Source organism: Meriones unguiculatus (assembly GCF_030254825.1).
Source record: "Meriones unguiculatus strain TT.TT164.6M chromosome 13 unlocalized genomic scaffold, Bangor_MerUng_6.1 Chr13_unordered_Scaffold_28, whole genome shotgun sequence".
Lineage (NCBI taxonomy): Eukaryota > Metazoa > Chordata > Mammalia > Rodentia > Muridae > Meriones > Meriones unguiculatus.
Window position 1 is genome coordinate 13,660,728 of NW_026843644.1, and position 26,295 is coordinate 13,687,022.

At 38.3% G+C, this 26,295-nt stretch overlaps 1 protein-coding gene and 1 pseudogene across 1 annotated transcript in view; one reads left to right on the plus strand and one right to left on the minus strand.

Annotated features, from left to right (window-relative positions):
• The window catches only part of LOC132650624 (zinc finger protein 120-like), a gene marked incomplete at both ends in the record, with an annotated part of 50,961 nt that extends 46,014 nt beyond the window's left edge, over window positions 1-4,947 (plus strand). Inside the window, one exon of the mRNA XM_060375967.1 lies at window positions 4,584-4,947. Coding sequence (XP_060231950.1) covers window positions 4,584-4,947 — 364 coding nt within the window. The remainder of the gene's footprint in view (window positions 1-4,583) is intronic.
• LOC132650607 (zinc finger protein 431-like) overlaps window positions 1-26,295 on the minus strand; it is a 186,912-nt pseudogene that overhangs the window by 143,347 nt on the left and 17,270 nt on the right.

A 26,295-nucleotide genomic window follows, 5' to 3' on the forward strand; every position in this document is an offset into this window, starting at 1 on the left:
GTCACTTGCCAGATGGCTACCAAGCTGGTGACTGGGAAAGAACCTGAAAACATTTCCAAGAATGTTCCCATGTGTGGTGGTGGTAGTGTGTGTGGGGGGGGAGTTGGCTGAGTGCTCTAAGCTGGGACCTGCTCTTTCCCTGCCTGTGGGGTTTTCTCCAGACAGGGAAACCCATCCTCTAGTGTCCTGGGGCACAGAGTTCTGTCTGTGATGGAGAGTAGGGCATGCAGGTCTCGCAACTGGAGGCCCACTCAAGGCTGGCAGCTGTGCACCCACCAGCCTGCAGGACCTTTTCCAGGGATAGACTGGGTGACCTGAGGTCAGTCCAACTTTCTTCTTCCCTGTTCTTTTTTTTTTTTTTGAGACTGGGGCTCCCAGTCTCTGGTGCCCAGGAGCACACAGTTTTGCCTGGGAAGGTGATCAGGACACACAGGTACATCCTACGCCTGAGATATTTTCCGGGTTCTCACTGAATGACCTGAGAGTGGAACTGAATGATCCCCACACCACTGAGTTTCCTCTCACCTGGGAAACACAATTGCTGTTCTTTTAGGACCCAGAGTTCAGTCTTTTAGTTGCTGTACCAACATTGCTGTCTTGTTCCTGTCCTGGTCCTCCCGGCAATGCCATCTTGGATTCCCTTTTCCTCATCCCTTTCAATTAATTTTGGTTGAAAGTCTGTTTTATTAGATATTAGAATAGTTACTCCTGCTTGCTTCTTGGGTCCCTTTGCTTGAAAAACTTATTCCTGCTGCAACATCCAAGGAATTTTCCCAGAGATTTGCTGGGCACTCTGAGGATGGACCCAATTGTTTCCCTCATCATTGGTTTTCTTCTTACCTTGGAAACACAGTCAGTGGTGTTTGGGGGACCACAGATCCAACTACTGGTCACTGTGCAGTCTCTGCTACCCAGGTTATCAGACACAGTGTACAATCACCCCAGCCATCTGGGATCTATTTTTAGGTTTTACTGAATATAAGTATTTTGATTGTATGCATGAATATGCACCTCTTGTGTGCCTAATCCTCACAGTAGTCTGAAGATGTCTTCAGAATTCATGAACTTATAGCGATTGAAAGTAGCGGGTCCCAGGTAAACACTAACAATTGAGCCCAATTATATGCAAGAGCAGTAATAGCTCCTCACTGCTGAGCCATTTCTCCTATCTTATGTTGCTCATTTATGATCATCATTTACACCGCTAATATTTTTGTCTTCTATTTTTACCTGTTTAAACATGCATTCCCTTTTAGTAAGTTATCATTGAAGTTACAGTTTAAGCTGGGGCACTGCGGATTTCTGGAAAATAAATATACAACAGGAGTGAATGTATAATTCCTTGTAGAAGCTTCAGTAAAGACCTCTGAGTTCTTTCAATATTTTGTGTTTGTTTGATTGACTTTTAGGGGAGGCTCTGTCTTACTATATAGGTCTGGCTGTCCTAGAACTCTTTGAATAGATAATTCTGACATCCAGTTCAATAAGATACAGCTGCGTCTGCCTCCTGAGTGATGGAATTGAAAGCATGACAGAATACACCCAGCTTGTCCACCAATTTTTGTAGTTAGTAACTGTTAATAAATTTCTCTGATCTGTACTTAGTATTGATCATCTGTTAATTTCTCTCTCTGTGTGTCTCTGTCTCTATGTCTCTGTCTCTCTATTTCAAACCCTTCTCTCTGTTTGTCTTTGTCCACATTAATTGCCATGTCTATTCCAAAGCTATATCCTCTTCAAAAAGTTCAGATATGATACAGTTAAAACTTGTTATTCCGTTTTCTTCTAAAATGACTTAGTGATAACATTAATACTTCTTTTTTAATAAAAAAGTTTTAATCTTTATTTTTAATCTATAGACTACATTATTTAGTAAGGAGGATATACAAAACAATGATCAAAGAATAATCATGTGTTCAATTCCTTTTCTTTTGTCTGGTCACTCAGAAATATGGTGCTATTGGCTATGATTGTTGTTGCTTGCCACTCACATTATTTTTATCCATGTATTCACTGTAGTCCACTTTCCCTTCCACAAATATATGAGCCCCCCTCTTCACATACTGATATGCCACATCCCTGAGCCCTGGTCAAAACATAATATTCAGTACCATGTTGTCTTTTGACTGATGTTACCCATCTGTTCAGTGTCCCCTGATCAACACATCTCATTTGTTGCTATATAAAATATCATGACTGTGTTTTGTCCTTCCACCTTTCTCATGACAGGGTCCTGACCTACTCACCCAAGTAACTGAAAATGATTCATAGATTGCTCAAGTACCCAACTAATGGCTACTTTATATTCATGTCTTACAAACTGATGAAACACAGGTTTTTGAAGCACGCCTTTGTTTTTTGTTTGTTTGTTTGTTTTTGTTTTTTTTCAATCTAACCTTTAGGCTTTTTCATCTCCCCTACTTCACATCACGCACAGCACCCAACTGTATAACATTCACACTTCTGTGTCAGAAAATAAATGGACAAAGCAGTAGAATTATATGATTATATTGACAATGACGTATAAATTATATTGTTGCCACGGTTTCTGTTGTACAAATGTATGGCATATTTTAGAATTCAGTGACCTTCAATGATGTGCATGTGAAATTCATCCAAGAAGAGTGGGCCTTGCTGGAACCTTCCCAGAAGCAACTCTACAAAGATGTGATGCTAGAGACCTGTGAAAACCTCACTGCTATAGGTAAGACTGCAATTTTTCTTTCACTTTTAAAATAAAGAGACAACTCTTACTTTGTAATTGATCCTCTTCTGTAATTCCAATTGAGAATGAGGAGGAATGTGGTAAATAAATCAGGCATGATTCTAAGGGTCACAGAAGATAATGATTTAAGTTTTGTCTTAATAATAACATGTTATTTCCAATAATATATATTTTTTCGTACTATATTTTTAGGCTACAATTGGGATGACCATAATATTGAAGAACATTTTCAAAGTTCTACCAGTAATAAAAGGTAACTTTATGTGCACACTGATACAGATATGAATCTTAAATTTTAATGTGTCCTGGAAGTTTGGTGTTTTTTGTTTGTTTGTTTATTGGCTGCTTTTTATTTTCTGTTTTTGAAATAGATTTTTTCTGGGTATCTGTGACTTTCTTAGACTTGCTTGTTAGACCAGCCTGACCTCAAAATAACAAGCAAGATATGCCTGCTTCTGCCTCCACAAGTGCTGGGATTGAAGGCATGTACCAGCACACATGGCTGTGTCCTGGAAGTTTTAAAGAAAAGCAACAGTGTAAAAACAGCACTGCTTTACGTGTACTGATGATCATTAAAATCTCATAATTCCATGTACTTCAATGTCAGGTATCTGATTTGTGTTTACAAGGCACTCCCCTAAGATAGAAGAAAATAAAATAATATTGTAACAAAAATACCATTTGAATCATATGGACATTACAACTACTGACTTGAACTGCCAATCTGTTTAGTCTCATTCTATCTACTCAGATATTGTAAGAGGTATACACACTGAATTGGTGATCAGTATGTGTCCAAAACCTTCTAATAAGCAAAAATTTCATAGTAGAACCAGTGTTACTCATTTTCGTGCAGTAACTTTGTAAAGTTTAGTGAAAGAAGCAGCTTATGAGAATCAAGAATATTGTTGTGGAGAAACCTTAATCCCTATATGACATGTCTATGATGAACAAAAAACAAACTGTGTTAATTCAATGTGGGAATCTTTATTATTTTTGTAAATTAAACTGGTATATCATATGTCAAAATGATTCTAAGACACATGAGCATAGGGATATTGAAAGAAGCAGTGTCCCTGTCTTTCTCCAAGAACAATTGATTTGGTAGTAGTCCCCACTGTGAGTAAATTTTCTGAATGTGATAAATAGTTACTGTTAATTGGTTTTGCAACTTCACTGAGAATTTATCAGCAAACTCATATTGCTGAAAATACCTATGAATACTAGAAATTTGGAACTTCTACTTTTCCTGGCTCACTTTGTAAATGAATTATCATTCATACAGTACAAAAATTTGTGAATGGGATTGCTGTGGTAAAACTCTGAATTCTTAAATACTCTTCATATATAGGAGAAAACCTCTTATAGAAAAATGATGCTATAAAAGTGATCCACATAACAAATTCTCTTACCATCACAGGGATCTTCAAAAATACCCATAATGAAGGTGAATACCGTGAATGTAAATAATGTGATAAAACTTTAAAATTTGATTCTTCTTTACCATTAGACCAAATTATGAAATTAATTCATATAGATAAATATATTTATTAGTGTAATGAAATGACGGTGGTAAATCTTTCACATGTGCCAATTTTCTTTGCAGGCATGAAAGCAGTCATACTGGAGAGAAACCCTTTAAATGCACTCTATGTGGGAAAACCTTCCCCTATATCACTGTTCTTATATGGCATAAAAGATCACACACTGGAGAGAAGCCTTACAAATGTAATCAATGTGGTAAAGCCTTTGCAAAAAGCAGTCAGCTCATACGGCATAAAAGAACACATACTGGAGAGAAACATTATGAATGTAATGAGTGTGGCAAAGCCTTTGCAGAAAACAGTACTCTCTTAAGCCATAAAAGAACACACACTGGAGAGAAACCTTATGAATGTACTGAGTGTGGCAAAGCCTTTGCACAAAACAGTACTCTCTTAATCCATAAAAGAATACACACTGGAGAGAAACCTTATGAATGTAACCAGTGTGGTAAAGCCTTTGCACAAAACAGTGCTCTCATAAGCCATAAAAGAACACACACTGGAGAGAAACCTTATGAATGTAACCAGTGTGGTAAAGCCTTTGCACAAAACAGTGCTCTCATAAGCCATAAAAGAACACACACTGGAGAGAAACCTTATGAATGTAATGAGTGTGGCAAAGCCTTTGCACACAACAGTACTCTCTTAAGCCATAAAAGAACACACACTGGAGAGAAACCTTATGAATGTAACCAGTATGGTAAAGCCTTTGCACAAAACAGTCCTCTCATAAGCCATAAAAGAACACACAGTGGAGAGAAACCTTATGAATGTAACCAGTGTGGTAAAGCCTTTGCACAAAACAGTCATCTCTTAAGCCATAAAAGAACACATACTGGAAAGAAACCTTATACGTATACTCAACATGATAAAGCCCTTGCACAACAGAGTAGTCTCCAAAAACATGAAAAAAACACACAGTGGAGAGAAGCCTGGTGAGGGTAATTAGTGTGATAAAACCTTTGCATGTAACAGTCATCTCCTAAGACAACAACACATTCTGGAGGGAAACCATATGATTATAATTATGTGGCAAAGCCTTTGCATATAACATCTCTTAGTACATAAAAGAACACATACTGGAAAGAAGCTGTCTGACTGCATCCAATGTGAATAAACTTTTGCACTTCAGAATCATCTTCAAACTCCTGAAAGAAATCCTAATGGACAGAAAGCCTATGAGTGCTTTTAACATGGTGAAACCATTCTATATTTGTACAATCTTCATCATCATGAAATGATTCATACTTGAGAGAACTTATGAATGTGTTAAAATGGTGAGGCCTTGCACAAATCTAGAGTCGTCATCATCATCATAAAAGTATCCTTACTGGAGAGGAATTCTGTGACTATAAGCAAGGTGGAAAGGCCTTTGTGTACTTTGGTCCACTGAGATGCAACAGAACTGTAAAACTAGCTCAATGGAAATGACCTCACTTTTCTGAAGGGGAAAGGGAATAGAGGCAATAGGAATGGAGGGTAGTAATGCGGGAGTGAAAGGGGGAGACATAGATTGGAATGTAAAGTAAATAAACTAATTTTTTAAAAGAATACAATGAATAGTGAATATCAATCACACGCAACAGTATCATATAATAAGGTGTTTATGGAAGACTTATTGATAATCCTGATTCTCAACACTTAGTGTTTTCAATTGCCTCAATTTACACAAGAAACTTTTAGTTCAGTGGATGAATATGTAGGAAATGAACTTTCACCAGCCAGGAAGTTCTCTGAGAGTATCACAACAGTGGTAGCCTGTAGAAGTTTCTTTGTGTACACATACCTATTGTTTCAGAGGTACTACTGAAAAAAATCACAACACACACTGAATTTTGAGATATGAGGGAGGAGGCTTTCTTTTCCATGTATGACTCTCCTTCTGGCCTAGATGGGTAACCCTGTCAAGGGTGCGTTTTCTCTGCCTGACTTCATCTGGAGAGTATCTTTAGACATGGAAACCACCAATCAAAGTTGATAGATGGCCTTGGACACAGATCACTGATAACTCTCCCCTCCCTTCAAATATAGAATAATTTGGTTCTGTGTTCTTGTTCTTCTTTTTCATATAATAGGAATGTGCTGTTTAATGCAAATCTAGCATTCTTGAATTTCCTAGTATTAAACAATTATCTACACCTATGCTTGGAGCATCCCAGGTACTCCCCAAGGGATATAAGCCACTGTGTTCTGTTTTCTAGAATTAAAGTTGAACTTACTTTCTGAGGTGGTTCCCAGAGTGGCTAACCACTGTTATGCTCGCAAGCTTTCCAAGCTTTATACTACTCATCTTCTACCCCTCATGCCTTCCTGGGCTGGTGGGAAACAGCCCTCCAGGGAGCAAGAGAATCACATTCTCTGAAATGCCTGTGATAAAATATTTTAGACTGCGTAGCATTTAAAATTTCACATGTTTCTGGATTTGAGATGGTCAATCAAACAGTATCTTGGGATGGGACTCATTAAAATGAGTTATACTTAGTGTTTAGTTCAAGGTAAGGTTGCAGGCAAGCTTCATGGTATGAAATCTTCTAAGGTGAGTACAGTGGCCCATGGAAAATAAATACAAGCAGAAATTTTATTTTTCTGTTTTTAATAGCTGAGTACTGTTCTGATAATGTAAGGGTGAATGGCAGGGGAGAGGAACTCTCCTTTTGAGTAGTCTATGGGAAGGGGATGGGGGAAGGTGGAGGGAGGGACCAGTAGGAGTTGAGGGAGTGACCTTCAATCAGCATATATAATGAATAAATTGTGAATAAATTGTGAAAAATAAAAACAATTGATAAAATAAAATATAGGAAGAAAAACAAAGCAAAACAGCAAAAATTTGAGTCTAGTTTGGTTAACTGCCCTCCCTCAAAGAAAAGAAAGAAGATATATAGAAAGAAAAGAAAAACAGAATCTTTGTCTTTGTCACCTATCTTCCCTGTGAGCTCAGTTGAAGATCATTATGCAATGGAGACCATGATTCTCTCTCTGAAGTTTATGTTACCATAGAAGTAGGATTCAAACCTGAAACTAATGGCAGAGTTTCCTAGTTAACATATCAAATCAAAGCTACCTGCCATTTTCTCTCAGAAATCCTTCAGTCCTTCCATGTTATCTGGCCGTCCAGACTAGTACAGCCCATGCAATACCCTGAATTCTCCTTCCCAGGGCCTGAGATAACCTTACCCCACCCTCACCCACATATAGGCAAACTATTTTGGCTACCTGGTTCTGTCAAGCACCATGCAGGAGCAACAGCAGAACAGCTGTAGAACTCATGGAATGTGGCTCCCCTGTTAGCATAATCATGATGAGTTTGTCTTGGAGAAGCATAATCCCAAGAACTGATTTTCTGGAGGACTTTGTGTTCTTATGTAGCATATCTCTGCTTGCTGCCCTTATGATGCCCATATTCCTTATAACATGAGTTGTATGAAAACTCTAAGAAAGCTTCTATCTCATCACTGGGCAATATCACTGGCATTTAAAACTAACAATGCTTGATCTCTTTTCACATGTTTACTGGAGCAGTTTAATGAATTAACCACTGCCCTTGAAAAGAGCCATAAATGTAGATTGTTAGCAATAGCCATTACACTTAGAAAGAATTTGGAAAAATAGATTGTGTAACAAATTCAGGGAAGATGTGTTTGCTAATGTAAAAAATCTTGGAGAACAATTTTAAGTTAAGAAAAGTACACTCTTAATAGAAAAGCAGGAACGCTTTAAGGTTGATGAGCAGAAAAAATAGCCCAAGACAGCATTGGCTGTCTGGGCACCCTCAAACTGGGTCTAAAACTGAGACAGCAGTTGATTCACCTATATTTGTTTTTCCCCTCAGCTTCTTGATATGATTTAATAAAAATGATTAATGAGTAGATGCACTCCCCTTCAAGATTTAAAGTACAGGTGCCAGTACCATGCCATTTTTTATTACTGTTGTGCTATAGCACTACTTGAGATCTCACAGGAAGATACCTCCAGAAAAGCTTTTATTGTACAGGCATTTTTTTAAAAATCAATTCTGGGTTTTTTTGTTTTTCTGTATGAAACTGAGAATTGTTCTTTCAAGGTCTGTAATGAGTTGTGCTTGTATTTTGATTGGAATTGCATTGAATCTTTAGATTTCTTTTGGTAGAGTGGCCATTTTTACTATGTTAATCATACCAATTCTGGAGAACGGGAGATCTTCTGATATCTTCCTTGAAGTTCTTTTTTTTTCATACAAGTCATTCACTTGCTTGATTAGAGTCACACCAAGATACTTTATGTTATTTGTGGCTTTTGTGAAGGGGTTTTGTTTCTCTAACTTCCTTCCGATCCCATTTGTCTTCTGTATACAGGAGGGCTTCACTTTTTTTAAATTTAATTTTGTATCCAGTCATTTTGATGAAGTTGTTTATCAGCTGTAGGAGTTCCCTGGTTGAATTTTTTGTGTTATTCATGGATACTATCACATCATTTGCAACACAAGCTGGACTGGATGTGGAGAAAAGTGAACCCTCCTCCATTGCTGGTGGGAATATAAACTTCTACAACCACTTTGGAAATCAATCTGGTGTTTTTTCAGAAAATTATGAATAGTGCTACTAGAATATTCAGTTATACCAACCCTGGGCATATATTCAGAAGATTGTCAACCATACAACAAGGACATTTGCTCAACTATGCTCATAACAGATTTATTGACAGTATCCAGAATCTGGAAACAATTTAGATGTCCCCAAACCAAGGAATGGACACAGAAATTGTGGCACATTTATACAATGCAATACTATTCAGCAATTAAAAACAAGGAAATCAGCAGGCAAGTGGATGCAACTAGAAATGATCACTCTGAGTGAGGTATCCAGAAGCAGAAAGGCAGTCATGGTATATACTAACTTATATGTGGATATTAGTCATATAATATAGGGTTTAAAAATACTAAAATCTAGAGTCCTAAAAGATCTAAACAACAGGAAGAACCCTAAGGAAGATGCTTAATCCTCATTTAGAAAGGCAAATGGGATAGACATCGGTAATGGGGGAAGATAGGGAACAGGGCAGGAAACTACCACAGAGGGCCTCTGAAAGAATCTACATAGCAGGGTATTGAAGCAGATGATTAGACTCATAGCCAAATTTTGGGCAGAAAGCATGGATTAATATGGAAGATTCAGGAGGTAGAAAGACCTGGATGTGAGAGGCCCTCCACAAGGAGGCCAATTGAGCCAAAAAATATGGGCCCAGGGGGTCCTGTTCCAACCAAGGACCATGCATGAAGAACATCTAGAACCCCTGCTCAGATGTAGCTCATAAGTATCTCAGTTTCCATGTGAGTTCCCTATTAAGGGTAACAGGGGCTGTCTCTGACATGAATTCAGTGGAAGGCTCCTTGATCACCTACTCCTAGAAGGTGCAGCCTTGCCTGGCTAAGGAGGAAGAAGGTGCAGTCATTCTTTGTCAGACTTGATAAGATAGGCTAGCATAAGATAGTAGGGAAGTAGGACTTCCCCTATTAGTGGAGTAGGAGAGACAGCATAGGTGTAGAAGAGGGAGGTAGGTTGTAACTGGTTGAAGATGAGGGAGGGGCTTACAGCCAGAAAACAAAGTGAATAAATTGTAATATTCAATAAAAAAGAAAAAAATGAGGGTTTTTTTTTTCCTGAAATGGTTGGACTCAGGCAACTGTCTCTTAAAAACAACTAGAAAGAATAGTACTTCATCTCTTCACATTTTCCTTTTTCCTGTAATACTATATATAATAAATACCCTTGATAAAATTCAGTGGTTTGTTATATATTCCTAGTATTATAATATTATAAAATATTTTACAAATCAAATTTTGATATGTTAAGTGTGTAAAAATACTTTATGAAAAAGTGGCTTGAACTTTCAAAAGAGCAAAGAATGATTACTCAAAACTCAGGAGAGTGAAAATGGAAGGAAAATTGATGGAAGAATAAATAATATATAAATAAATTAATATCTCTTACACAGTAATTATAACATTTTGGGTATTGAGATTTAAAAAATATACACAGAATATTTCTCAAGTAAACAATGTAAGCTATTATTAATATTATTAATAGCTCTTATGCACACACCCCAAAGTATTTCTTTATATTATTCCTCTTTTCACTGAAATGTGTTCTTTGACAAGTCATGCCACTACACCGTGATGTTCAGGCTCTAATACTGAGTATTCAATTCTTATTTCAGAGCACTGACTGCTTTTAGCCAAATTAGGACTGAAGTCAAACAATGTTTGATTTCTGTGTCTAACGCAGGTCATAACTTTTGATGATACATTTTGAGTTCATCCACAATTTCAAAGTAAAATGATTGCCTTTCTTGAAATGTTAAATGATCTCTCTCCCTCTCTCATACACGCATACACACACACACACACACACACACACACACACACACATGATAAATGTAATAGCAGTTATTGGCAACCCAAGACTTGAAATTGAAAGAGACAAAAGAGGGATATATGAGAGATTTTGTAGGTAGGACAGAGAAACGAGAAATAATGTTATTATATTAAAAATCTCAAAAAACAAAAGTACATGTTTTCCATGAATAAAAAAAATGAATAATATTATATTTTGCACTCATGTGATTCAGGACAATCAAGTCCATTCTATCTTAGCACATGGTAAGCTTTGCTTCAGTAAACATGAGTGTAGATGTGTGCTGGATCAGTGCAAGTCATCTGTTTCATATGGATAATGGTGGAACTCCTCATTCAGTGTGTACAGTACATACTCTCTTTTAAATTGACTCAAGAATTTTAGTATTTGTTTGTGTAAACATTATAAAATAAAGTTCCACTAAACTTCTTTTTTGGTCCACTTTCTTCTACTGTCTCCTTTCATCCTTTTACACAGAGATGCTCTCCAACCTGGATGATAAAGAGTGTTCAGTAGGTGCAGCAGAAGAATGGACATTGTTGTCTAGTCCATTCTGTTAGTTCCTGTCTTTCTATTGGAGAATTGAACATCCAAGTTGAAAGATTTCAATGAGCAATGTTTATTATTTCCCTGTATTTTGTAGTAATGGTGTGGGGTTTTGCCTCCTGATTTGATGCTTGGGATTATTCATTCTTTGTGTTGTCTTGGGTGTGGTTAACACTTTAGATTGGAGTGTTCGATTGATTGGCTTCTGTAGTGAAGTTTTACAGAGATACTGCTCATATTTGGTTTTATTATGCAATATATCTTTATTCATCATTTATTATTGAAAGTTTACTGGATGTAGGAATAAGGGTCCCTTAAAGATTATATGTAATCTGTCTCAGCCATTCTAGGTTTAGAATCTCTCTTGAGAGATCAGGAGTTATTCTAAAATTATATGCAACTTAGTATTTTCAACTTATAACTTTTAATATCCCTTCTTTGTTTAATATACTTTTCTTTACATTTAATGTTTTGATTTTGTGTGCTGAGCACAATTTCTTTTCGGTACGCTTTAATTGTTGTTCTATATACTTTTTGTACTTTTACAGGCTACCCCTTCTTCATTAGGTTAAGGATACATTCTTCTATTTTTTTTTTTTTTTGCTGAAAATATTTTCTAGGATTTTGATGTGAGTTTTTTTCTTTTTTTTCTATTTCTATTATTCATAAATTACTTTTTTGAACTTTTCAGATTTTCTGGATCTTTTGTGCATGGCTATTTAATGTTTCTTTTGACACAATTGTTGTTGTTAGTCTTCTTTTTCTTCTTCTTCTTCATCATCATCATCATCATCTTCTCATCCTTCTCCTCCTCCTGCTTCTCTTTTCTTTCTCCAACTCCTCCTTCTTTTTTCTTTCTCTTCATCCTCCTCCTTCTCCTTTTTTCTTTTAAAAATAGTCACTTTACTTATATATTCATCCGGATTAAAGTTTTCCCTTCCTTTAATCCTGGCATCTTTTATATCTCCCCTTCTATCCTGTCTAAATTCACCCTCATATTAAAAAAGGAGGGCTATAATGTATAATAAGAAAATAAAATAGCAAAAAGACAAAAGCAAACACATCTGAGTAGGAAAAGAAAAATAAAAAGAGCCCAAGTTGGGAAGTGATGAAGACTTGATCATACATGCAGGACTTTCATAAAATATTAAACTTGAAACAATAGTATACACACAGAGAACCTGTAGCTTTAAAAATAGAAAAAAATAGTCAGCAAATTAAAATAAGAACTCTGATAAAAAAAACTTTTAAATGCATGCCAGAATTCTAGGACATGAGAATCCAAACTTGCCAGTGAGGGAAATTTTTGGCCATCTACCTTTTGGAATGTACTCTTAAAAATACAATTAAGAGTAGTGCCTGGGATAAAATGAGTGTCCCTTGGAGAAAACTACATTTTCATTTGCAAGCACTTATCAATTAGAGATAGGGCTAGGGACAGAACACTAAAGGCCTTGTGCATGCTGCCTCAGTCTCTCACAGTTTATCTATTCTTCAGTCCTCTTAATTTATAGTGCTTTGTTCTTTGATATCCTCTATCCTTTCTGGCTCTTACACTCTTCTAGCTGAATTACTTAAGAGCCTGAAGGGCATATTCTGACGTCTCTCACTAACTGTCTATTTTCTCTATGGGTCTGTGAATTTGTCTCCATCAGATGCAGGATGACTTTTTTTTTGATGATGGCTGAACAAGATACTGGTCTATGAGTATAGCAGAATGGTGTCAATGGTCATTTCATTACTTTTAGTAGAATGTAGTATTTGTTTTTCCCCCAGAACCATGGGCTGTGTAATTTCTTTTTCTTGATCAATAAACCAGTGTCAGGTGTGGATTCCATTATGTGAAGTGGGCCTTAAGTCAAACTATAGATTGGTTATTCACTCCTACAACTCTTGCACTAATATGTCTTACAGGTAGGACATTGTTATAGTTCAAAAGTTTGGTAGCTGGGTTAGTGTTTATATTTCTCCTCTTGTAGTTGCCGAGCACTTCCCATATCAAGGTTGCTAGAATATAAGTCTGAAGGTTCTATTTAGGTACAAGCTCTAGTTATTTGTGTTCCATGTAAGTGTAAGTGTTATCTCCAGCAAGAGGGCATTGCAGTCAATTTATGGAGAGCAGCCTATAGTCTTGGCAAAAGCCTGTATTGTTTTGGCATTACAATCACACTACTTTGGACAATACCTCAGTTAAATATAAACTATTACCATTACTGGATGCTTTCTTTAGTGACAAGAGATTTCCAGTTGGGACTTTCTTCTTGTGTGGTGATTTCATTTATATTGGCTTCTTATATGTATATATTTTAGAAAGTTTCTATTGCATTAGGTTTCCACTGTACCAAACAAATGACCCTTAATTTTACCTGTCTTTTTTCATGTTACCTTTTCATTGCCCTCTTCCTTTCCCAATCCCCTTCAATTCTATCTTTTTAGCCCACCTTCCACTTGTACCAAGTATTTTATTTCCCTTTCCTATGGAGAAATCTCTGCCTCCCCTAAGCTCCAGTTCTTAATCTGTATGTATCCCCTGTGGTATTGTATTCAGTTGCTTCCATATCATACATCTTGCAACTAATATATATGTAAACCAAATACATACCCTATTTCTCTTTTGGGGTCTAGGTTCTTTCACTCTCAGTTACCTGCAAATGTGCATTTACCTTCATGTTCCATGATTTGATTTTTAAATGTCTGAGTAATATTTGATTATGTAAATGTACTACTAGTATAAGAAAAAATAGAGATACACACTGGAAAGCTAGAAATACACACTGTAAAAACAGATAAAATCTTCAACAATGATGCTGACCAAACTAGATGTCTATATGTAGAAACATAGAAATAGGTTCTTATTTTCACATGAAGTCACCTCCAAATGGATTAAAACTTCACCAAAATTTATATACAGTTAAAGTATTGAAGTCAGCACAGCTATTTGACAAAGATCCAGCATAGCTGAGTTGCATGTTACAATAGCTTTCATGCTGTCTTTCAGGCTTGGTCTTTATCTCTACTTGCTACATGCTTAGAGGGCTTTCAGTACATGTAAGACCTGGAGACATTGGAGCAATGGGAAATACTTCAATGAATCATTTATGCCTTCACTCTGTGGTACTGCTTCTAAGCTTCTCCAGAAAAATTCTGAGCATACTGCCTCTCTCAGAAATATAAATTTTCTTGTCCTACATGAATGTCTTCCTTGTGGAAGTTGTAATTCACATAAAAATGGCAGGGAATTCTTTATGAGACTTCAGCTCCAAGATAGTCTTGCAAAATCGACCCCTGTGCTTCCTCAAGAAGAAAATAATCAGAACAACATACTCTTAAAAGGCAACCAAAGTTTGTAGTGCTAGGAGAGTTGATAGCATTTGAGATTAAATACCTCGTATTGCTGTATCCTCAGGCGATTAATTGGCATATAAGATTAGGAGCTACATATGGTATGCCCCTCAATGACTAGACAGAACTGTAAATGAATGGCTGGAGACATCTTCACCTTACACAAGGGTCTATAATGATGGACAAAGAATGTTTTGTAAAAATGATTTTAAAAGTGAACAATTATGACCTCCTTTTCCTGTAAATATCAGCTTTCAGAGTATCACTGTGGTGTTGTATGATCAAAATAATGAAAGAATACTTAGATTTAGCACATAGGTAAATTCTACAAAGATATGAGGTATAGACAATGCATTATGCCAGGAATTTAATAACAACTGTTGCTCCTTTGGCATAAATTGTTTTTCATGAGGCTGTCCATTAAAATATGATAATATACTTCTTGGGACAAAGCAATATGCCCAGGCTGGCTTGAAGATTTTCTATCTATTGCCTTTGAATCTGAGAATGTGTCCAACCTGAGAATGGGCTTTCAGGCTGTGGCAAATATGCCTCCAGATTCTCAAAAATGTCAGGTTATGGCATTGATGAAGAAAAAATGATAGGAAAAAGAGAAGGTTTATCAATGATGACTAAATTTATGACCAAGAAACAGTTAAAACACCTATCTGGAGACAAAAATGATATAATCTATGTTTTAGAACAACGTGAATCTCTCTTTTATTATTGAAATCTGTCTAAATAAAGAAGTACTCTGACTGCCAGTGAGTCAAGACTCTAAGTTTCTTTGGACAACCATGTCTGACTCATTTCTCCTCCACCTTATCCTTCCCTCCTCTCTGGATACTATCAAAGGCTGGGGCTGGTACCCAATCTTTTGCCACACTTTCTTTTCTTTCACACTAGGGTGAATACTCACAACTGAAGATCTAGAGCTATATGCTTCAGAGTAGATAGGACATGTGAAATCTGTGTTCTAGATTTGAGTTACCTAAATCAACATCGTCATTTATATTTCTATCTACTTATGTGTATATCATTTCACTTATCTATATCAGTTGAAGGATATTTAGGTGTTCTCGTTTTGTACCTATTGTGAACAGAATAGCAATGAGTATGGTTGAGAAAATATTTTTGAAGGAGTATGTTGAGTCCATGGTGCATATGTCAAGGAAAGTTACAAGTGGTTCATATAGTAGATTTATTTTCATAATTTTGAGAATTCTGAACACTGATTTCCGCTGTGGATGTACAATTTAGCAAGCTCCCTTTGCCAGAGGTCCAGGTTTTTGCTTGTCCAACAGAAGATGTCAACTGTCAACCTAATTCCTGTTTCCTCCAGAAAAATAAAATACTAAGGGAAAAATATATAATACCTGTATTATTTATCTAAATTACTATTATGTAATTAAAATTTGATTACTTATATTTTCCAGAAATTAAAAAGTAACATGTATAACTTACTAAAATATGTTTTCAGAAGTAGTTTCTGTTCTAAAATAGAGTGTATCTATATAACATTGCTTAAATGAAGGGCTCTTATAGTTATGGTTAGATATACATTTTATATAAACTTACTATAGTCCAGTTATTGAACTTAATGATGGGTGAGTCATGGTGCTTGAGAAAGATCCCCAAAACTATAGCTGTGCTGACAGATAAGCACAAAGCCATACAGGCCAGGGCCAAACCCAGAGGTTCCTCAAATGACAGGAAGGTCACTGCCATGGGCAGGCAGTAATTTCTCTCAAGGTTTGGGTACTCTTGAATTCAGCAAGGGATACATTCCTGCTGATATGTGGGGAGAAAGTAAATCAACATCTCAACTCCTATTAGTCACTCCATGAAGAAAGATTTCCAATGATATTGTCTGCATCCTATCACATTCTCTATTACTATAGTGCCAAGAAGAACACTAAACATATATTATTTGTCATTTGAGGTTTTGGTTGCCTAAGTTCTTTTTTCTAGATAGATCTATGATTAAAGATGAGTATTTTTTGTGTTTCTCAGTAAATTGTGTCTTATGTATGCTTCATTCTGTCACCCATATTTATCATTAATTTTTATATTTATATTCACTTTGAATTCCACTTGTAGCCCCCTCCCTCATCTACTCGATGTACCATTATCCCTCTCTCCTCCATTATCCCCTATCCTTCTCATGTAGTCCTCTGATAGGGAAGGTCCTATCAGACCCTAGCCTATCAGGTTCCATTAAGACTCCCTGTATCCTATTCATCTGTGGGCTGACTAGGTGGCCCCACCAGGGAGAAGTGATCAAGAAGCAGGCAACCAAGTTCAGAGACTGTCTCTTCTCCCCTTACTAGGAATCCCATATGGAGACTGAGCTGTCCATGGGCTACATCTGAGCAGGGATGTAAGTCCTCTCATAGTCTTTGGTTGATGCATCAGTCTCTGCATGGCCCCAGGACCCAGATATTTTGGCTTTGTTGGTCTAATTGAGTGACTCCTGTCCCCTTTAGGTCCTTCTATCTCCCACTTCTTCAATAAGACTTTTTGTGCTCTATACAAAATTTTGCTGTGGATCTCTCCATCTGCTTCAATCACCTGTTAAGTGGAGTCACTTAGTGCTCATCCTTGGAAGGCTCCTATCCTGTTCTCTCTCTTCTATGTGCTCTGGCATCTATTCTGTTTTCTTTCCTGAATGAGAATTAAGCATCTTCCCTATGTTTCTCCCTGTACTTTAGCTTTTTAAAGTCTGTAGATGTTAGTATGTCCAATCTATATTGTATGGGTAATGTCCACTTATAAGTGAATATATACCAAACATGTATTTCTGCTTCTGGGATACATCACTCAGGGTGATCTTTTTTAGTTCCATCCATTTGCCTGCAAATTTCATGATTTTCTTGTTTTTAATACCTCAGTATTATTTCCTTGTGTAAATCTACCACAATTTCTGTATCCATTCCCCCATTGAGGGACATCTAGTTTGAGTCCAGTTTCTGGCTATTATGAATAAAGCTGTTACAGTCATAGTTGAGCAAATGCCCTTGTTGTATGGTTGAACATCTTTCTGATATATACCTAGGAGTTTTTTAGCTGAGTCTTGGAGTAGCAGTATTCCCAGTTTTCTGAGAAAGCACAAGACTGATTTCCGAAGCAGCTGTACAAGTTTAGATTTTCACCAGCAATGGAGGAGGGCTCTCCTTTCTGCACAGCTTCCCCAGCATGTGTTGTCCCTTGAGTTTTTGATCTTAGCCATTCTGATGGGTGTGAGGTGGAATCTCAGAGCCATTTTGATTTTCATTTCTCAGATTTTTAAGGACGTTGAGCATTTTTAAGTGTTTCTACACCATTCAATATTCCTCTGTTGAGAATTTCTCTTTATCTCTGTACCCAATTTTTAATTGGATTATTTGATTTGTTGGGTTCTTTATATATTCTGGATATTAGCCTTCTGTCAGATGCAGAGTTGGTGAAGATCCTTTCACAGTCTGTAAGCCATCATTTTGTCCTGCTGACAATGTCCTTTGGTTTAGAGAAGATTTTCAGTTTCATGAGGTCCCATTTATTGATTGTTGATCTTAGAGCCTGTGCTGCTGGTGTTCTGTTCAGGAAGTTGTCTCCTGTGCCAATGTGTTCAAGATCTTCCTCACTTTTTTTAATAACAGATTAAGAGTGTTAATTTTATGTTGAGGTATTTGATCCACAAGGACTTTATTTTATGCAGGGTGATAAGTATGGACCTATTTATATCTTTCTATATGTGGACATCCAGTTAGGCAAGCACCATTGGTTGAAGATGTTCTTTTTTCCATTGAATGGTTTTGGCTTCTTTGTCAAAAATCAGGTATTGTAGGTGTGTGGGTTTATTTCTGAGTCTTTGTTTCACTTCCACTGATTCACCAGTATGTTTCTATGTCAATACAACACCATTTTTACTGTTTCTCTGTAGTACAGCTTGAGATCCAAGATGGAGATATCTCCAGAAGCTTTTTTTTCTTTTCTTTTCTTTTCTTTTTTTATTTTTTTAATTTTTCATCAATTACACTTTATTCATTCTGCATACCCCCACAAGCCCCTCCCTCCTCCACTCCCAATCCCACCCTCCCTCCTCCCTCTGCATGCATGCCACTCCCCAAGTCCACTGATAGGGGAGGTTCTTCTCTCCTTTCTGATCTTAGTCCATCAGTTCACATCAAAAGTGGCTGCATTGTCCTCTACTATGGCCTGGTAAGTCTCCTCCCCCCAGGGGGAGGTGATCAAAGAGCAGGCCAATCAGATTATGTCAGAGGCAGTCCCTCTTCACATTACTATGTAACCCAATTGGACTCTGAACTGCCCTGGGCTACATCTGTGCAGGGGTTCTGGGTTATCTCTATGAATAGTCCTTGGTTGGAGTATGAGTCTCTGGGAAGTTCCCTGTGTTCAAATTTTCTTCTTCTGTTGCTCTCCTTGTGGAGACCCTGTCCTCTCCAGCTCTTACTATTTCCCACTTCATACATAAAATTCCATTCACTCTGCCCAACAGTTGCCCATCAGGCTCAGCATCTGCTTTGATAGTCTGCAGGGCAGAGCCTTTCAGAGGCCCTCTGTGGTAGGTTCCTAGGTCGTTTCCTGTTTTCTTCTTCTGGTGTCCATCCTCTTTGCCTTTCTGGATGGGGATTGGACATTTTAGTTAGGGTCCTCTCTCTTGATTAGTTTCTTTAGATGCACAGGTTTTAGTGGGTTTGTCCTATGTTGTATGTCTATATGAGTGAGTATATACCATGTGTGTCTTTTTGCTTCTGGGACAACTCACGAAGAATGATCCTTTCCAGATTCCACCATTTACCTGCAAATTTCATGATTTCCTTATTTTTCATTGCTGAGTAATATTCCATTGTGTAGATGTACCACAATTTCTGCATCTATTCTTTAGTTGAGGGGCATCTGGGTTGTTTCCAGCTTCTGGCTATTACAAATAAAGCTGCTACAAACATGGTTGAGCAAATTTCCTTTTTGTATGCTTGAGCCTCTTTTGGATATATGCCTAGGAGTGGTATGGCTGGATCTGGGGAAGCACTATTCCTAGTTGTCTGAGAAAGTGCCAGATTGATTTCCAGAGTGGTTGTACAAGTTTACATTCCCACCAGCAATGGAGAAGGGTTCCCCTTTCTCCACAACCTCTCCAGCATGTGTTGTCACTTGAGTTTTTGATCTTGGACATTCTCATGGGTGTAAGGTGAAATCTCAGGGTTGTTTTGATTTGCATTTCCCTAATGGCTAGTGAGGTTGAGCATTTCTTTAATTGCTTCTCTGCCATTCAGTATTCCTCTACAGAGAATTCTCTGTTTAGCTCTGTTCCCCATTTTTTAAGTGGATTACTTGGTTTGCTGCTTTTCAGCTTCTTTAGTTCTTTATATATACTGGATATGAGTCCTCTATCAGATAAAGCGTTGGTGAAGATTCTTTCTCAATCTGTAGGCAGTCACTTTGTTTTGATAACGGTGTCCTTTGCTTTACAGAAGCTTTTCAGTTTCATGAGGTCCCATTTATTGATTGTTGCTCTTAGAGCCTGTGCTGTTGGTGTTCTGTTCAGGAAGTTTTCCCCTGTACCAATGAGTTCTAGGGTATTCCCCACTTTTTTTTCTAGCCAATTTAATGTGTCTGGTTTTATGTTGAGGTCTTTGATCCACTTGGACTTCATTTTTGTTCAGGGTGATAAGTATGGATCTATTTTCATTTTTCTACATGTAGACATCCAGTTGGACCAGCACCATTTGTTGAAGATGCTATCTTTTTTCCATTGTATGGTTTTGGCATCTTTGTCAAAGATCAGGTGTCCATAAGTGTGTGGGTTTATTTCTGGGTCCTCTGTTCGGTTCCATTGATCCACCATTCTGTTTCTATGCCAGTATCATGCAGTTTTTAAAACTGTTGCTCTATAGTACAACTTAAGATCAGAGATGGAGATACCTCCAGAAGATCTTTTATTGTAGAGGATTGTTTTAGCAATTCTGGGTTTCTTGTTATTCCATATGAAGTTGAGAATTTTTCTTTCCAGGTCTGTAAAGAATTGTGTTGGTAATTTGATGGGAATTGCATTGAATCTGTAGATTGCTTTTGGTAAAATGGCCGTTTTTACTATGTTAATCCTACCTAGCCATGAGCATGGGAGATCTTTCCATCTTCTCATATCTTCTTATAATTCTTTCTTCAGAGAATTGAAATTTTTTTCATACAAGTCTTTGACTTCCTTGGTTAGGGTTACTCCGAGGTATTTTATGTCATTTGTGGCTAATGTGAAGGGTGTTGTTTCCCTAAATTCTTTCTCAGCCCTTTTGTCTTTTATATACAGGAGGGCTACTGATTTTTTTGAGTTAATTTTGTATCCGGCCACTTTGCTGAAGGTATTTATCAGCTGTAGGTGTTCTCTGTAGAATTTTTGGGGTCACTCAGGTATACAATCATATTGTCTGAAAATAGTGATAATTTGCCTTCTTCCTTTCCAATTTGTATCCCCCTGATCTCCTTCAACTGTCTAATTGCTCTAGCAAGGACTTCCAGCACTGTGTTGAAGAGATATGGAGAGAGTGGGCAGCCTTGTCTTGTCCCTGATTTCAGTGGGATTGCTTTAAGTTTCTCTTCGTTCAGTTTGATCTTGGCTATAGGCTTGCTGTATATCACCTTTACTATGTTTAGATATGTGCCTTGTATCCCTGATCTCTCCAATACTTTGAACATGAATGGATTTTGGATTTTGTCAAAGGCTTTTTCAGCATCTAGGGAGATTATCATGTGTTTTTTTTTCTTTCAGTTTGTTAATATGGTGGATCACATTGACGGATTTCCGTATATTGAACCACCCCTGCATACCTGGGATGAAGCCTACTTGGTCATAGTGGATGATATCTTTGATGTGTTCTTGGATTCGGTTTGCAAGTATTTTGTTAAGTATTTTTGCATCAATGTTCATAAGGGAGATTGGCCTGAAATTCTCTTTCTTTGTTGAGTCTTTGTGAGGTTTAGGTACCAAGATGACTGTGGCTTCATAGAATGAGTTCGGTAATGTTCCTTCTGTTTCTATTTTGTGGAATAGTTTGAAGAGAATTGGTGTTAGCTCTTCTTTGAAGGTCTGGTAGAATTCTGTGCTGAAGCCATCTGGTCCTGGGCTTTTTATGGATGGGAGACTTTTGATGACCGCTTCTATTTCTTTGGGGGATATAGGACTATTTAGTTGATTCACGTGGTCCTGGTTCAGCTTTGGTAATTCAAATCGATCAAGAAAATTGTCCATTTCATTTAAATTTTCAGATTTTGTGGCATATAGACTTTTGAAGTAAGTCCTAATAATTGTTTGGATTTCCTCAGTTTCTGTAGTTATATCCCCCTTTTCATTTCTGATTTTGTTGATTTGGGTGGTGTCTCTCTGCCTTTTAGTTAGCTTGGCTAAGGGTTTGTCGATCTTGTTGATTTTCTCAAAGAACCAGCTCTTGGTTTCATTGATTCTTTGAATTGTTTTATTTGTTTCCAATTGATTGATTTCAGCCCTGAGTTTGATTATTTCCAGCAGTCTACTCCTTCTTGGTGCATCTGCTTCTTTTTTTTTCTAGGGTTTTTAAGTGAGCCATTAAGGTGCTTGAATGAGCTGTCTCAAATTTCTTCTTTAAGGCACTTAGTGCTATGAACTTTCCTCTTAGCACTGCTTTCATTGTGTCCTACAAGTTTCCGTATGTTGTGTCTTCATTTTCATTGATTTCTAGAAAGACTTTAATTTCTTTCTTTATTTCTTCCCTGACCCAGCTGTCATTTAGTAGCAAGTTGTTCAGTTTCCACGTGTGTGTAGGCTTTTTGCTATTTCTGTTATTGTTGAGGTCCAGCTTTATTCCATGGTGATCAGACAAGATACATGGGATTATTTCAATCTTCTTGTATCTGTTGAGGCTTGCTTTGTGACCCACTATATGGTCTATTTTGGAGAAGGTTCCACGAGGTGCTGAGAAGAAGGTAAATTCTTTTGTGTTTGGGTGTAAAGTTCTGTAAATGTCTGTTAGGTCCATTTGATTCATGACCTCTGTCAGAGACATTGTTTCTTTGTTTAATTTCTGTTTTGTTGACCTGTCCTTTGTTGAGAGTGGGGTGTTGAAGTCTCCCACTATTAATGTGTGGGGATCTATATGTGCTTTAAATTTTATCAATGTATCTTTAACAAATGTGGGTGCTCTTGTATTTGGGGCATAGATGTTCAGGATTGTGATGTCTTCCTGGTGAAATTTTCCCTTGATGAGTATGAAGTGTCCTTCCCCATCTCTTTTTATTAATTTCGGTTGAAAGTCTATTTTATCAGATATTAGAATGGCTACTCCTGCTTGCTTCTTGGGTCCGTTTGCTTGGAAAGTCGTCTTCCAGCCCTTTACCCTCAGGTAATGTCTATCTTTGTGTCTTAGATGTGTTTCTTATATGCAAGATAGCTGGGTTTAGTTTACGTATCCATTCTGTTAATCTGTGTCTTTTTGTTGGAGAGTTGAGTCCATTGATGTTGAGAGAGATTAATGACCAGTGGCTGCTAGATCCCTTGATTTTGATGTTGGCTGTGGTCATCGGGTTGTGTGGTTGGTTGCTTTTGTTTTACTGAAGTGAGGTTATTTATTTCCTGTGTTTTCTTGAATGTAGCTAGTTTTCCTGGGTTGTATTTTCCCTTCTAGTATCTTCTGTAATGCTGGATTTGTTTGTAGGTATTGTTGAAATTTGTTTTTGTCATTGAATATCTTGTTTTCTCCATCTATGAGGACTGAGTGTTTTGCGGGGTATAGTAGCCTGGGCTGACATCTGTGTTCTCTTAGGGTCTGCATGATATCCGTTCAAGCCCTTCTGGCTTTCATAGTCTCTGTTGAAAAGTCAGGTGTGATTCTAATGGGTTTGCCATTATATGTTACTTGGCCTTTTTCCCTTGCGGCTTTTAGTATTTTTTCTTTGTTCTGTATACTTACTGTTTTGATTATTATGTGGCAGGAGGATTTTCTTTTCTGGTCAAATTTGTTGGGTGTTCTGTAGCCTCATGTATTCTAATTGGCCTCTCCTTTAGCTTGGGGAAATTTTCAATGATTTTGTTGAAAATATTTTCTGGGCCTTGGAGAAGGGAATCTTCTTTTTCCTCTATACCTATTATTCTTAGGTTTTGTCTTTTCATATTGTCCTGCATTTCTTGGACGGTCTGTGTCAGGAAGTTTTCGGATTTAACATTTTCTTTGACAGATACATCGATTTCTTTCACTGTATCTTCTACACCTGAGATTCTTTCTTCCATCTCTTGTAGTCTGTTGGTTATGCTTACCTCTGTAGATCCTGTTTTCTTCTCTAGATTCTTCCTTTCCATTATTTCCTCCATTTGTGTTTTCTTTAATTTTTCCAATTCTATCTTCAGGTCTTGAGTTGTTTTGTTTACTTCCTTCACCTGTCTGATTGTGCTTTCTTGTTTTTCTTTTAGTTCCTTCATCTCTGTTTCTTTTATTTCATTCAGTGTTTTAAGCATTTCCTTTCTAAAGGCCATAAACTGTTTGGCTGCAGCTTCCTCTATTTCTTTACGGATGGCAATATTCTGTTTGAGTTTATCTTCCTCTATGTCTTTATGTATCTTATTTGTTTCCTCTGTTATCATCTTCATGAGCATAGTTGTTAGGTCATCTTCTTGGATTTCAGTTATGCTGGGGTATCCAGGGCTACTTGCCCCTGGGTAACTGGGTTCTGGAGATGCCATATTGCTCTGTCTTTTGTTGCTTGAGCTTTTACGCTGGCCTCTACCCATTGTGCTATCTTAGGTGTTTGGGGTTATTTTCTGGTGGTTCCTGGGGATGCTATGGTGGAGAGAATCCCCTTTGCAGAAAGCTGGTTTTTCCTGAAGGATGTCTTCTCAGCTTTTTGGGTATAGTCCCTGGATGGCTGGTGTTTTCTCAGGAGTTGCTCACCTCAGGGATATAGACCTGAGTGGTAACTGTGGTCTTTGTTAGTCAAGAGGGTTCTCCTCTCACCCAGGGAAGTCCTGAGGGCAGCTGCCCTGTTTCTGGGTTTCTTGCTGTAAATTTAATGATCAGCCGCTGTGACCCAGTTGGACATCTGGCGCACAGCAACTGTTTGTGCCTGTGTCTGGAGCACAGCTGAGTGATGGCGCCTCAGCCCCACTGGTCTGCTAGACTTTTTCCAGGGAAGGATTGGGGTGATTTAAGTCAATACATTTTCCTTCCTTCCCTGTAGATTCTCTGGAGACAGGGACTCCCAGTCTCTTTTTTTTTTTTAGCCCTGGTGCACACTGCTCAGTCTCTGCCAAATGGCTGGCAGCAGAACCTGCCTGTGTCTGGATCACAGCTGAGTGATGGCAGCTCAGTCTCCACCAGCTCTCTGGCTCACAGAAACTGCCTGTGTCTGCCTTTCTGGCCTTTGGGACTCTGGGCATCTACCTAAACTGGGTAATTTTCCCATGACCTTTTCGGGGTGGGGGTGTCAGCTGAGTGCTCTGAGATCAGACCAGCCGTTTCCCTCCCAGTGTGTTTGCACTGGACAGTGAAACTCATTCGCTGGTGCCTTGGTGCCCACAGTTCTATCTCAGGTGGCAAATCAGGTACTAAGGCAGGCAGGGCTCTGTGCTGGAGCTTGGCTCCCCAGTTCTGGCTCCGGGCTGGCTCCTGGGGTACCCATGGAACCCGAGTGTTTTTCAGGGGATGTCTGGGCGACCTAAGGTTGGTCCCAATCGTTTCTTGCACCATGGGGTTATCTCTGGACTGAAAATTCCAGTCTCTGAAAGTGTGGTGCGCATGGTTCAGTCTGGGACCGTGACCAGAGACACTGGCTTGTGGCTCTGGGCTGGGCCTGGAGCTGGCGGCCAGCAGCCAAGCATCTGGTGGAACTGGGAGCTCTTTTGCGGTTTAGCCAGGTGAGTTAAAAGCTGATTGAATCCCCCACTGTGGGGTATCCTCTCACCTGGGAAACACAATGACTGTGTTTTATGGCCTCGAGTTCTGATTGCTGGTCACTGTGCTGATACTGCTGCTGCTGCTCAGAATGAGAGTCCTCCCGGTGCCGCCATCTTGTCCCTCTCTTTATTTTATTTTATTAATTACACTTTATTCATTTTGAATCCCCCCATAAGCCCCTCCCTCCTCCCCTCCTGATCCCACCCTCCCTCCCCTTTCTGCATGCATGCCACTCCCCAAGTCCACTGATAGGGGAAGTTCTCCTCTCCTTTCTGATCTTAGTCTATCAGTTCACATCAAAAGTGGCTGCATTGCCCTCTACTGTGGCCTGGTAAGGCTGCTCCCCCCTCAGGGGGAGGTGATCAAAGAGCAGGACAATCAGATTATGTCAGAGGCAGTCCATCTGTGAATCTAAGAACTAAGCAAAAGAGAGGACCCTAACCAAAACAGTCAATCCCCATCCTGAAAGGCAAAGAGGATGGACATCAGAAGAAGAAGAAAACAGGAAACAACCTAGAAACCTTCTACAGAGGGCTTCTGAAAACCAGAAGAAGAAAACAGGAAACAAACTAGGAACCTACCACAGAGGGCCTCTGAAATCCTCTGCCCTACAAACTATCAAAGCAGATGCTGAGCCTGATGGTCAACTGTTGGGCAGAGTGAATGGAATTTTATGTAAGAAGTGGGAAATAGTAAGAGCTGGAGAGGACAGGTTTTTTATTTTTTTAAGATTTATTTTTTATACAGTGTGCTGCCTGCATTGTGTGATAGCAGGCCAGAAGAGGGCACAAGATTTCATGATAGATGGTCATGAGCCACCATGTGGTTGCTGG